The 12,449-nt window shown below is 38.6% G+C and overlaps 1 protein-coding gene across 3 annotated transcripts in view; it reads right to left on the reverse strand.

The window, feature by feature from the left end:
• NELL1 (neural EGFL like 1) overlaps positions 1-12,449 on the reverse strand; it is a 281,618-nt gene that overhangs the window by 216,322 nt on the left and 52,847 nt on the right. For all 3 annotated transcript variants that reach the window (XM_085300904.1, XM_085300903.1, XM_085300902.1), the window contains exons 5-8: positions 11,050-11,122; positions 10,703-10,785; positions 4,920-5,054; positions 3,977-4,079 (exon numbers count right to left, since the gene is read on the reverse strand). In XM_085300904.1, the coding sequence (XP_085157030.1) occupies positions 3,977-4,079; positions 4,920-5,054; positions 10,703-10,785; positions 11,050-11,122 (394 nt within the window). The remainder of the gene's footprint in view (positions 1-3,976; positions 4,080-4,919; positions 5,055-10,702; positions 10,786-11,049; positions 11,123-12,449) is intronic.

Below are 12,449 nucleotides of genomic sequence, written 5' to 3' on the forward strand. Positions count from 1 at the left end.
CAGTATTATATATAATCAAAAATAAATTCATTAACAATAAATTCATTTTAAGAGCAAGTAGCTCATTTACACAAAATGAAAAACAGGAATAAAACACAAAACAATTGATACTGGACCCAATTCATTAGTATTCATTAGAAAATATTTTCATTACTGAGGTTCTGCAGATTAGCTACAACATTTGTGTTACCAGAAGTCTTATGCTGCACTTTGAGAACAGAAGACATTTATTAGTGTAGTGTTCATCAAGAGAGCAATACAAGCACAGATTTCAATTAAACCCTCAGATTTTACGTGGGAACAAAGTTGGACTCTTCAACTTGCTAGGGCACTGCAAAAAATGTCTAGATGTAGCAAATAACTAATAAATCAATGAACGGAAGAAATCTATTTCAGAAAAATATTCTTAAAGCACACATCAAGCAAGCAGATCTCACAGCAAATGGAAAAGTCCTACAACCCTAAAGCTGTTGCCAAAACGCCTCCTGCGGTTAAAGGCAGTGAAAAAAGAATTCTCCCCGAAAGTTTTCACTACTCTGCTAAAGATAACCACTTCCACAGCAGAGCCAACAGACTAGAAGATATGAGCACTCCTCATCCATTTCAAGGCAAGATCAACTAGCTTAGTTTAGGACTACTGCCACYGTGAGGAAGGTAACATCCAGCAAAGCCATGGTAGCAAACAGCTAGGACAAGCACTACTACAACCATCAGTGACCTCTTGGAAGTAAACATCTAAAAGTCAATTCCAGAAGCGGACAGTAAATCCATTCATTGAAGAATTCTCTTTAGTAGTTGGACTGTTGTGATTTTACACAAATCAAGTACACATCATAGAATTTATAAATTCTATAGAGTTGTTAAAACTTTCAGCATCCTCCTTGCTTAACATCAGAATAGCAGACTTGAAGATCCTGTGATCACAGAGGTCACCTTAGCTTCTCACCACCTCTACAACAGCTACCAGAAGGCAATTCCATACTCAGTTTTTTTCTTTTGTCACTAATTTATTTTCACACCTTCTGAGTAGTAGCAAACAGAGTAATTTATAGCATGCTCTTAGGACACCAGAGACGCTGGAATCCCTTATACTTTAAATTTCCATACTCACAAGTGTGTGTGTCTGCGAGTAAACCAAAAGCTCGCTAGGCAAATGTTCCACGCTGAACTCTAAGAAGTGCCTGTCTGCACTAGGCCAAGCTTTTTCAATCTGTGTTAAGACACAGTTATTTCACCAGCAAATAATTCTCTGTCTGCTATCACTCTTTAAGTACCTAACTGTGACACCAGTCTATGTGTGTAGATTTGCCAAGTCATTATCTCTTGAACCTGTACATCTGGCATACACGCAAAAGTCTACTTCTTCGTCAGATCTTGCTGAACCGCGTGAAGGRCTCTTTACCAAACTACAGAGGACGTTATACCCTGCGCACCTCTTCCTGGGTGCCCTGCAGCCATGCTTGTGTGAAATTTGGTCAATAATACTACYGCATGCTCATCCAAAATATGAAGCCCACTATTCTCACAGACTCTGCATTACTAACAGTGTCAGTGACTTGCTGAACACTGATAAAACGAACCTCTCTCTAGTGTTTCAGCTGTCGCTCCACTTGACCGATAACTAAGAGTCTGGCCTATTACACTGAAAGGAGAGCTACAAGTATGAATCCTGCAGTGCAAGTGAAAAAAGCTTCAAAAGCTCCCTGTGTCAAGGCACATGCACACTGAAACAGAAAGTGTTCAAAGTGTTAGTTCTCAGAAAAAAAAARGAAGTCACAGCCCACCTAGTAACCGCTTTACCTCAGTTTCTCTCTTGAATACTGTGATAAGGGGACCAAGCACTTGCAGGGATGGGTGAGTGGGGGCRAGGAGGGTCCCTTACAGCTGATACCAGGAGTACTCCACACAGCAGCAAAAGGACCTTGTCTTTAAACACTTGAAAATGCTGTTTTCTAAAGGAAAGGAGCAAGCTTTCCAAAAAAAAAAAAAAAATCGTTTTTCATTGTCAACACCTCATTTAAAAATCAGGCTTCTTCCTTTTGGTATCCCAGTTTTCTTGCTGCCCTAGTTTACAGTTTACATGTCTGAGTTGTTGTGATCTCACTTACAAGAAACACTTTAGATCGGGAAGTTGYGTTTATATTAGTAATCCAAGTAATTATTTTGGGGAAAAGATGAATTAGAACAATTTCCTTTTTTTTTTYCCCCTCTCTCTCTATTCTCCTGACATGACTGCTTTTAACACAAGCATGGATGCATGAGAAAGCAAGGAAATACAAAACTCAAAAGAATGATGAAATTTTAAACAGAATTACAGTCTTCTGTCAAATATTAGTTGGAACGGCTAACACAAGATGGCAGGGATCAAAACAGAACCTCTTCATTTTTAAAACCCTTTTAAAACCCTTAACGTTTCAGATGTTTGAACGACTTCGTTCTTTAACCCACAGCTAAGCCGYTCAATAATCCCTAGAGACAGCAAATTACAACGGATGATTCTATCAGAGCTAAACAGAAAAAGCACCGAGAAATTAACACCTGCAGCRCAGCTCTTTGGAAAGCCTCAGCAATTACTGCTCTACACCCCAAAGTGACTGCCTGTGGCCCTAGCATGTCAGTCTGCCAAGGAGCCAGTAGTTACAATCAATTTCAATCAGCTTCCATACAGCTCTTCCCATTGACTGACACGCTGAGTTCTTGTCAGCGTAAYGAGTCAAGTTTGTGCCAATCGCTGACAAAAGGCAAGTTTGATTGTACATCTTGCCATTACTAAAACCAGAAACACAGTTTACTCATGGGGATATATGTTGAATTTACAGTTTGGTGCCTTGCGATTCCTTTGTAGCAAATGCTTGCAGGTGCGTTGGCAATGCCGTGGCAAGAGGGGCTCGCTACCGCAGCTTCGTGAGGGAACCTTCCAGACTCCCAACATATATTACAAATAAAAGTATTTTAAGATGCAGGGTGGAAAAAAAAATGCATCATCAGAGCCAGTTTACCACCTAAATACTCTGTTCACAGGCATCTTTTGGTAAGCAGAATGCYCCTGCTGACGTGCAGCTGCAACAAATGAGATGGCATGAGCAAAAAGCAGCAAGGGAAAGATCACGGCTAGGGGCAATCTGTGCGTATGACTAAAAATCAGTGACTGAAGAAAGGTGGTTAGAGTGGTAAAAAGGTGTTATTTTTCTCCTAATTAAAACTTAAAATAATTCRACATCTGTCTTGCGAATTACAGAAGATGTCACACCTGAAGCCTCCTGGTCTCCAAGAAGAATTAAAAAAGGATACTTTGTGTTTCATACGGTAAGTGCATCAGTCTTCAGCTAAAATTTCCATACTTAAATTGAAGTAATCCAATGCACTACCATTAAGGCAACAAATATTGAATATAGGCTCTCACTTCCAGAAGGAAAAAATGAAAAGCTGACAATAAGTCCAAGCATAGAATTTACTTTTTCTTCCTTCTTTCTACAGATTTATTACAAAATGACTTACAATAAACTAWCACTCCACACAGTGATAGTTTCAGACTCAAGGTCTGAAATTCCATCATGTTAATTTTAAAGAACAGTCTTCCAAGCTGAAACAAAAGAAAAGCAAAAAGACAACACCTTAACTTATTACACGTCACTATGAAAAGCTCAGGCCAAAGGCTTCCTGCTCCTCAATATTAACAAGAGAGACACGCCAAAGCCAGGTTAGATTTTTTTTTTTTTTTTTGCACAAAAAAGTGGAAGAATAATTTTGTTCTGATAATATGTACCAAGAGAATCTTAGAAGTCCACAACTCTTCGTTTTGTATATTTCTCAGCAAAATATTTATTTTCTTCTTAAATCAAATTTCCCACTACGACTTATGTTTCCTGATCTAACAGGACCTATGAAAGTCATTATAAAATGTTCTTATTCTCAGGACAGGTTTAACTCCACTCAAAGAGAGGGTAGATGGAAAAGGTCTGTGTAATGTACTTACCCTTGCATACTTTGCAGCACTGGCTTTGCACGTGCACGGGGAGAGCATCAGGAGGGCAATCGAGAGGGGGACAGGACATCCTTCGGCACTCCACAACTCCATTCTAAACAAAGGTTATTAACACAAAATTCAACTATGACCTGTTGTCATTAACAAGTACTTACGCAAAACACAAATACAACACWGAAAACTCATTAAGCAAATGAAAACAGCATTGTGAATTACATCCTTCTGTAACAAGTTTAATCCTGACTACCAGCCTGCATCTAAATGCATCTGAAGGAGAATCGCTCAATTCTGATATATGTTACTGGTTTTGTGACACTTGCCCAGCATAGCAAAGTAGATTAAGTGGAAAACACAAGCCCRTTTTTACAAGAATGTAAGCAACACTTTTTATAGGCTCTGTCAATCATCTTCAAGATTTTTAACAATCCATTTTCTATTTTCTTGAACAAAGAGTCTCTTCAGATATTTATCAAATAATTTCAACAAGGCAAGATTTACATTCTAATTCTCTTCTGTTCCTCAGGTTTTCACAGTGATAAACACTGAAAACAGAATCTGCATGTTGTTACCATGCAAGATGCAACTAAGCATCTATGAATACTATTAAGATAATGTTTCCTTTTTTACAGAACTACTGCAGTGAAAACAGTTCTGTACCAAACAGTCAACAACACAATTTCACCCCAAAACAATAATGTCTTCACAGATATAATTAGAACAAGTAAGAGTATCATCAAGGGAAAGCAGATTTCATTTATGAAGTTTGCACATAAAAAACATTTWAAAAAAAGAAAGCATTTCCCTCCCTATTACTCATTCTGTCACTAGGTGCATACTAAAAACATAATTATTCTTAGAGCTAGCATTATGTATTCAAGCTCCATTTTCATATTTTAATTAGGCCCTATTCCTTAAATCCTTTAGAAATTCTTACTTTGCATGTGCAGTTCCTGCAGTGATCATCTTCCACCCATGAGTCTTTGTCTCTATAGATCACTCCATTTACTTGACAAGTCTTCTCACAATGACAGTCTTCCAGTTGACTCAGTCTTGTTTCTGCATAATTTAACTATAAATGAAAGTAACTTGATGAGATTTCTGCAATTCAAACATATGATTTTAACAAAGCAAATATGAGAAAGCAGCATACTTATTTTTAGCTGAAGCAAGTTTGATTATAAACTCTGAAACACTGAACCAGGATGTCAGCAGGTATAAACTAACTGTACTCCATGGACTTTCATGAAGCTGTGCTAAATGACAAYAGTTTATAACCAACAAAACTGCCTGTTGTGCTTTAATGAACCCCACTAAGATCCCCTCAGAAATGTACAGGTACTACCAAAGGTACACAAAATATACTTGTTTTTAAAAGGAATTTCTTAATTGCCCATTACCCTGATTACAGGTTATAAAGTATGAAGGCAGGCAGACTGACCTCTTCTAACCATCCCCGTATTTTTCCTGTCAAGCATCAGCCAGTACACTACTTTCYGGCTTTTCAGAAAGACTTTAGCCTTGTAATAGCAAATATAATTTACAGATGAAAGAAGGATTTTTAAACAAKGTTGTACAGAAATTTCCAGATGTAATTAACGCAGAGCAGGTGCTCCATGAGTTAATCCCRGGCTGGCTCTCTACAGGCCTTGCTATTCTCATTACCTTCTCAATTCCAGCTACTAAAAGGCATATAAAAAAGCTGAAACTAAATGAATCTTTTCCCAGTACTACATCCATAGGATAGATATTGCCACACTYACTGATGAGATACTATGCAATAACAAATGGGAGCAGCGATGATTTTTGTAATGACAGAAATGAATGGCAGTGGTCCTCTAGAGAGCAAACAGGAGGGAGAACCTACGTGGTTCATCGTACGGGCAGGATCCATTCCACACTGCTGCTTTTTCTGCCTGACATCTCCAGAAGGCTTCTGAAACTCCCCCCTCCTACRCCCTCCCCTTCATACACAGTACCCTCTTCAACTGAGAGTCCTCTAGAGAGGAACAACCCTCATTGACGTGCACCTTGTACCTAGTGCTATCACTAACCCTGAAGAGGACCCCAAAYGCCCTCTTTGGATTTATTAAAATTCAATGTAGTCCTGCCAAGGACTCCTCCTCAACATTTACAGTAGATTCCTAATGGGGTAGGAATCCTGCTCAATATTTAAGAAGTAAACATGTGCATTCTTTAGACCCAGGAACCGCCATCACTCTCAAATTACTCTACTGCCAGCTAGATCAGAGTTTCTCAAGGTCTTGATTTTTTATATTCATATTTGTTGTATGTGCATAAGCCCTCACGCTGAAGCTACTGCAGATAGTGAGGCTACTTGAATTGGCACAAGATAAAATGAATGCCTACCCGATTCTGTTATAAATACCAAACTAAAATTCCACATTACAGAYTGATGTATCTTAACAGTAGCAAATTTTATAAAGATGAATGCACAGAGTTGTAGTCTTTTTCACATAATAGCATATACCTGAGTTTTATACATTTCCACTCTCTAACCTGCCAGTAAAAGACCAGCATATTAAGGTGGGGGGGGGGGGCAAAGAAGGGGGAGAAGAAGAAGAAGGGAAAACAGTAGACAAGTCTGTGTTTTCTTCTCTCCAGTCCTCTTGAGTGAAAGCCCTGAACAAAAGCTCTTAAGTCCTTAAACTGTTATTCTGGGATACTACTGGGATTGATATTCACCTCCTCCCCAAACCCAACTTGATCTGGTGACTTCACAACTCCTTTTCAGATTTTAGAGGTAAAACTCATCCTCTTACTGAGCTGCTCGTTTTCAGCAGAAACCTTCATTATATATACAGTGTATAAAATATATTTAGTTTTGTTAAAAAAGATTGATTTGTCTGTTCATTATTTACCTGTATGGATCATGTATTTTTAATAAAAAATAATAAAAATGAACCTTACGATGCAAGCATGCTATTAAAATTTTAAAGATAAAGGACATTACAAACATACAGTTTTGAAAATGGCACTTAATATTGCCCCTTTTTCTGTCATAATACTTGTCATAGAAAAGGAAGAAAATGCTGTGAGAATAAAAATTCTGTATTTTTTTTAGCTTTTTCTATTGTTTGCACTATCCTGCTAAATTCATATCAGTTTTATTTATTTAAATATCACCTACTTCCTGTTCTAAGAAATATCTTAAACAGAGCGGATCCATTATCTTAAAAAATATATATATTTGCATATATGAACAATGCTGCCCTTGTTCAGGCACCTGTATCTGTGATGTTACACAATCCCATCTTCTTCCTCTTTACTAGTAGGAGACATGCAACAAGGAACCCTCCAATACTCAAAGGTAAGCCAATGYATCACAGCCCACAAAACCTATTCAGAAAGAACATTTAACCGTCATCTGCTCAACTGGAGTGACCAGGCACATTCCATTTGTATTTAAGCTTCAGGGCTTAATTGAAAAATTTGTACAGTGCTTAACAAAACAAGCAATTCCTTAAAATAAGTTGAAACATGCTTCCAAGTGTTGTCAAATATGCATAAGTAGATTTGTCAAAGATTTAAAACACCAGCAGAAAATCCTCAGTCTTCAAACCTTTTATAGATTTCAGGTTATGAACTGAAATAAACTAATGAGAGAGAAGAAATTCACACCACATTCAACATTTTCCATATACTAACCTAATCCTAAATTCTTAACATTCAGAAATATTTGGTTAGCTATTTCTCACATAACTTATTTCACATTTKCCTTGCTTCTTCTCTGTCCATATGAATAATAAAGACAGACTGCTGTTAAAAATGTATTATTTCTGCCAAAATTAAAAATAAAGAACTTTCCAAGAAAATTTTTTCGTTTATAGACGTATTCATGACCATGTAAATCTATGGTAAAAAMCAACCAACAGAACTATTCCATCAGTGAACAAGTGCTCAATTTTCTTGTTTTTAATCAAACTCAAGCTTCAACCCTTTTGACCTCAAGCAAGGAAAGACTTGGTAAACAYCTATCCTGAAAGTCTTTAGTGGCTCTCTCCAGCACAAGCCTATCTGAGCATAAGTCTATAGGTTATTGAAAAGAAAGAATATGCCACTCAGATGTGGGAGAATCTCAGACTGTTTTCAGTAGAATGTTATCAAGTGTCACATGAATTATTTCATTCATTACACTTAAAGAGCAACCAACAATATTCCAGCATGATGGCTGGGAATAYTGAACTACAACATGATCCTTTGTCCTGCAGCAAATTAGTATTTTAGCTGGATTTCTAACAACCTCATTTATTACCTTTCTCCATTTCAGGACACAAGATTAAATCAATAAAACAGATTCACTGGAAAGATTCAGACCTCATTAAAATTGCAATAAAAATAGCATAGGCTTAAAAAGCTAGTGTTTACACACCTGCAAAAGCTATGTTTTTCCAAGACATAGGTAAAAAATGGATATAATGGTGGTTAGTTTTTTTTACAGGTCATAATCAAGTGTTCCTGTAYCAAGCGTTTAACAGTAACTTGCTTTAGATAATATTCTGATGGGCCCTTTATACAGCCTCCTTGTCTTGTCCAGAGCCAGCTCAAGCCTCAAGGGGCACTAAGGTAAAACTCAAAGGATGGGGTACTCTCTCCTCCTACCTGTACGATACATAATTTGCAAGACTTCCAAAATTAGTGAAGCTCTAAGCCAGTATTCTGGTGTTYTCTTCCCCAAACATCTCTGGTCCAAGTCTTCATAGCTTGTGCTATATAAATCACACATACACATTCGCTGCAAGCAACATTTGTTGGTCTATTCAGTGCTGTAACACAGCTGTAATCAAATACAGATCTAGAGAACAGCTAAAGCCCCAGCTATAGCACAGCCTAAAAGCAACAGCTGGGCATCAAGCCATAGGGCACGCTCTTCCAAAACACGATGTTCGCACTCTGCATCTCTTGGTACAGGGCCAGGAGCTGGAGGTCATTGCTCATGTATGTTTGCAAGCTGTTCTCTGACCACCTGCCCCGGCAAAAGCTCCACAGRCAGCCGTGCAGCCCTTCTAAGCCAGATCTTTGCCGTGTCAGACTTCATCCCCGTATTACATACTTGTATCTGCAGCGGGATCACTTGGGGCTAYTTGCCCCCCTAGGACGAAAATGGCAGATACAGGCCTTGAAGCCTTAAATCCCTCCATTTTGAATATGCATTTGTCCAGCAAAGGAAATTTAGTTTCCTTTCCTTCTASGTGAGTTTTTCCGGGACAACAGTGTTTCTGTAACCAATGCAATGAAAGACTCAGTGCGCTTCTACAAGAAGAAAAGAATTCACAGCACAAGGTTATCCCACAACCACGTTATGGACACACAGAGTCTCTGGAGTACAAGTACTGTGTTATTTGCTTCCCCCCTAACGTACTAGCAAGCAAAAATATAATTAACAGCAGAGAAAGCAAGTTACTCAGTATACTGCATAATTGGAACATGCTCATACCACCAGCAGGGCTCAAAATAATTGCCTCTGTTTCACAGCACAGGCAGCAAACTGAACTAAAAGCTTTGCATTTCTCATTCTGAGTCAGCCTGTCCAAAGCATGTCAGCTGGGTAAGTGGATTGTCAGTATAGCGCACACTCAAAAATATTTTTTTTCCTTTCCTATTAGGAAAGGAAAAAAAAAAATCTTAAATGCAGGAGAGTAGTAAGTATCATACATATAATGCTTTTATACTAGTAGCACTACTGTGCAAAAATGCTATTTTTGAAATTCCTGTTCAGTAACTACACTGAGGGTTAAAGACAGCTACAAGTTGGTTTCAGTTGCACCTAAATATACATGTAATTATCACGAGTCCTGTTTTAGAGGGGACAATTAATTGCCTTTTAAACCAGATGGTTTACCAACATCAGCCTCAAAAAGTGTTCACGGATCTCCCTTTAACACACACCAGGGGCTCAGCCACAGCTAAAACCAGGTTCTCCTACCCAGAAGCCAGACCGCAGCCTGAGCAGAAGGGCCTGTGCTAACACTCAGACCGACTGTGTAGCGCAGGAGCAGACACAAGAATATTCCCCAAACCCTAAACAAACGAACAAAAAAAGCTATCGCTTCCCATACACCCTCCCCACAACGCGAACCACCAGAAACAGCGTATCCTGGACCCGGGTTAACTTTTACACAGTAAAGGCCACTGATAAAAGATGACGGTGAGATCAGCGTATCCAGCATCTTCCAGGCATTCCTACTGGGGGGCCCGTGCGATTCTCCAGCTGTTCTGGGGCTGGTGTTAACCCCCCTCCCCTCATTTTGAGGTTACTTCTGTTCCTAGTAAAGAACCTACACCAGCCTCCTGGAGAGCCCACAGGGCTTCCAAGGGCCAGCGCTCCACAGGCAAACACGCACCTTCTGATAGCACTACTTAGTGAGGAAATCACGGAGGGATTTCACTCCTTTGTCTCTCCCAGACATGAAAAGGGAAAAATCACACTAAGGTTTCTTGCAAAAACCAGACCCTTGGCCTTTTGTCACTGTCTTACAGAGAGAGAGTCAGGCAATAGAAGTTCTGTGAGGCTGAAGTGACATCCATGAAACCATCTACTTAAATCCACAGCAGACAGGGCTACTGGCAGAAGGGGAAAAGAAGTGAAAAAATATTTCTCTATCGTGAAAACGTAAAATAATTTCAAAAGGAAGAATTACTTCTGTGCTGGTGTCAATGAAGGAAATGGGGAATTGACAAAGCAGCTTAGGTACCTACTTTTGCAGTCATTTTTGCCAAGAGTTCTTGCAAATCCATGATTCCTTGCACCAGACTTAAGAAATCACTGCAGGTTGGGCATGCTCAATAAAGGAAATTTAAAAAGAAAAGGAAAAGAAAGAAGAAGGAGAAAAGACAAAATAAGCCATAAATAAATCAAATCTGATATTCTGTTCATATGTCATTTGCTGCTTATTTGAATATAAAATGCAATCTTTACACAAAGTATTTGCTTTCTGGGAGTCACCACAGGCAAAAATGACAAGCCTGAAAATAGTATTTKTAAAATAAAGATATAATACATATTAAAAATCTAAAAGTGCTAGACTAAATAAAATGCTACTTACTGCGATTCAGATTAGGACACTGCGTTATATATCCGTTAGGTATAAAGATGATTTTCACATCTTGAATCACACCCTTTGTAAAAGAAGAGATAACTGGTAATACAAATTACAAGCATGCTCATAGATCTGTACAAGTTTTTTRACAAGCTATCTGTTGAGAGGTACAAACAACTGACCAACTCTCTCTTTTCATGAGGATAATAATTTAAGATGGACAAAACATAACAATTTCTCCTCCTAATCCTCCTGGGCATTCACATGTTAATTTTCATAGAATAGACACAAATAATACTGTTTTGTCTTCTGCAATCACTAAATATAAGCTGCTTAAATGTCTCTAAATGGGAAGACATTAGAGAAAAGCAATGAAATAATACCAATTATTCRAGCCTATGAGACACTAAACAAGAAGAAAAAAAAAGGAAAAGCTCAGCAACATGCCTAGTGATTCAGCAAAGAAGGTTGCTGAAATCAAATATTACATGAAGAGGAGTATATAGTATATAGAGCAGTATAGAAGGTAAGTGTCTACACTTTGGCTGCTAGTTGCAAACACAGAAAATAACATTTATGTGTTCATTTTCTAAAACAGCAGAAGGTAATCAGCAAGCAGTGTTTCCTGCTTACTGTTTCATGATCAAACATTGACTAAAAACATTAACAGACATAATCAGATCACACTGTCTCTCTTGAAGGAGTGTATACATTTATTAACCTTTTCATCTACAAAAATAATGAAACCAGCATAATAATGAGAAATAACACTGTCACTAGAAAAGGAAAATCCAGAAAGCTATTTTATATACCTCTTGCCAGTAGTGATCAGTAAGAAATTAGAAGCTGAAGCACAAAATATATATATATATTTTAATGTTTAAGTCTCTTCTATTCTTAACCAAGAATAAATGAGATTACAAAGTTTCACCATATAAGCAGCTAACAAGAAAACATCCAGAGAGGAGTGATAAGATGCYTTCTTGAACCTTTTCTTAAAAATCCACCCTACTGGTTAACCATCATTTGGATAGGTTTATATTTAAATGCAAATTTTAAAACTGCAGGGAAAGGAAAAAAAGAAAAAGGAGGGGTTTGTTTCATTCCATRAAAACTTTAAAATGTCTGTTGCAGGCAGCTGTGCCTCCTTTTCAGACTGTGGGACGGGCAAGCAGCCGGGCACCGGGCTCCTCTGCGCGCTGCGGACGTGCCCCACGCCAGCTGCTCGGGCTGCTGTTACCTGAGGCACTGCACTTACCTCCCAAAGCGGGCAGGACTCCGGGACGAAGGGACAGCACAGCACCAAGCACGCGTGCGACGCCGTGCCCTGGAAGTGCCACCTATTTGCTAAGCACCTACCGTACAATCCCTGGGCACAGCAGCAGGGCTGTAAGGTCAGTAGAGCA

This window comes from Rhea americana, unplaced genomic scaffold, assembly GCF_003343005.1.
Source record: "Rhea americana isolate MKP2758 unplaced genomic scaffold, rheAme1 scaffold_17, whole genome shotgun sequence".
NCBI classification, from domain to species: Eukaryota; Metazoa; Chordata; class Aves; order Rheiformes; family Rheidae; genus Rhea; species Rhea americana.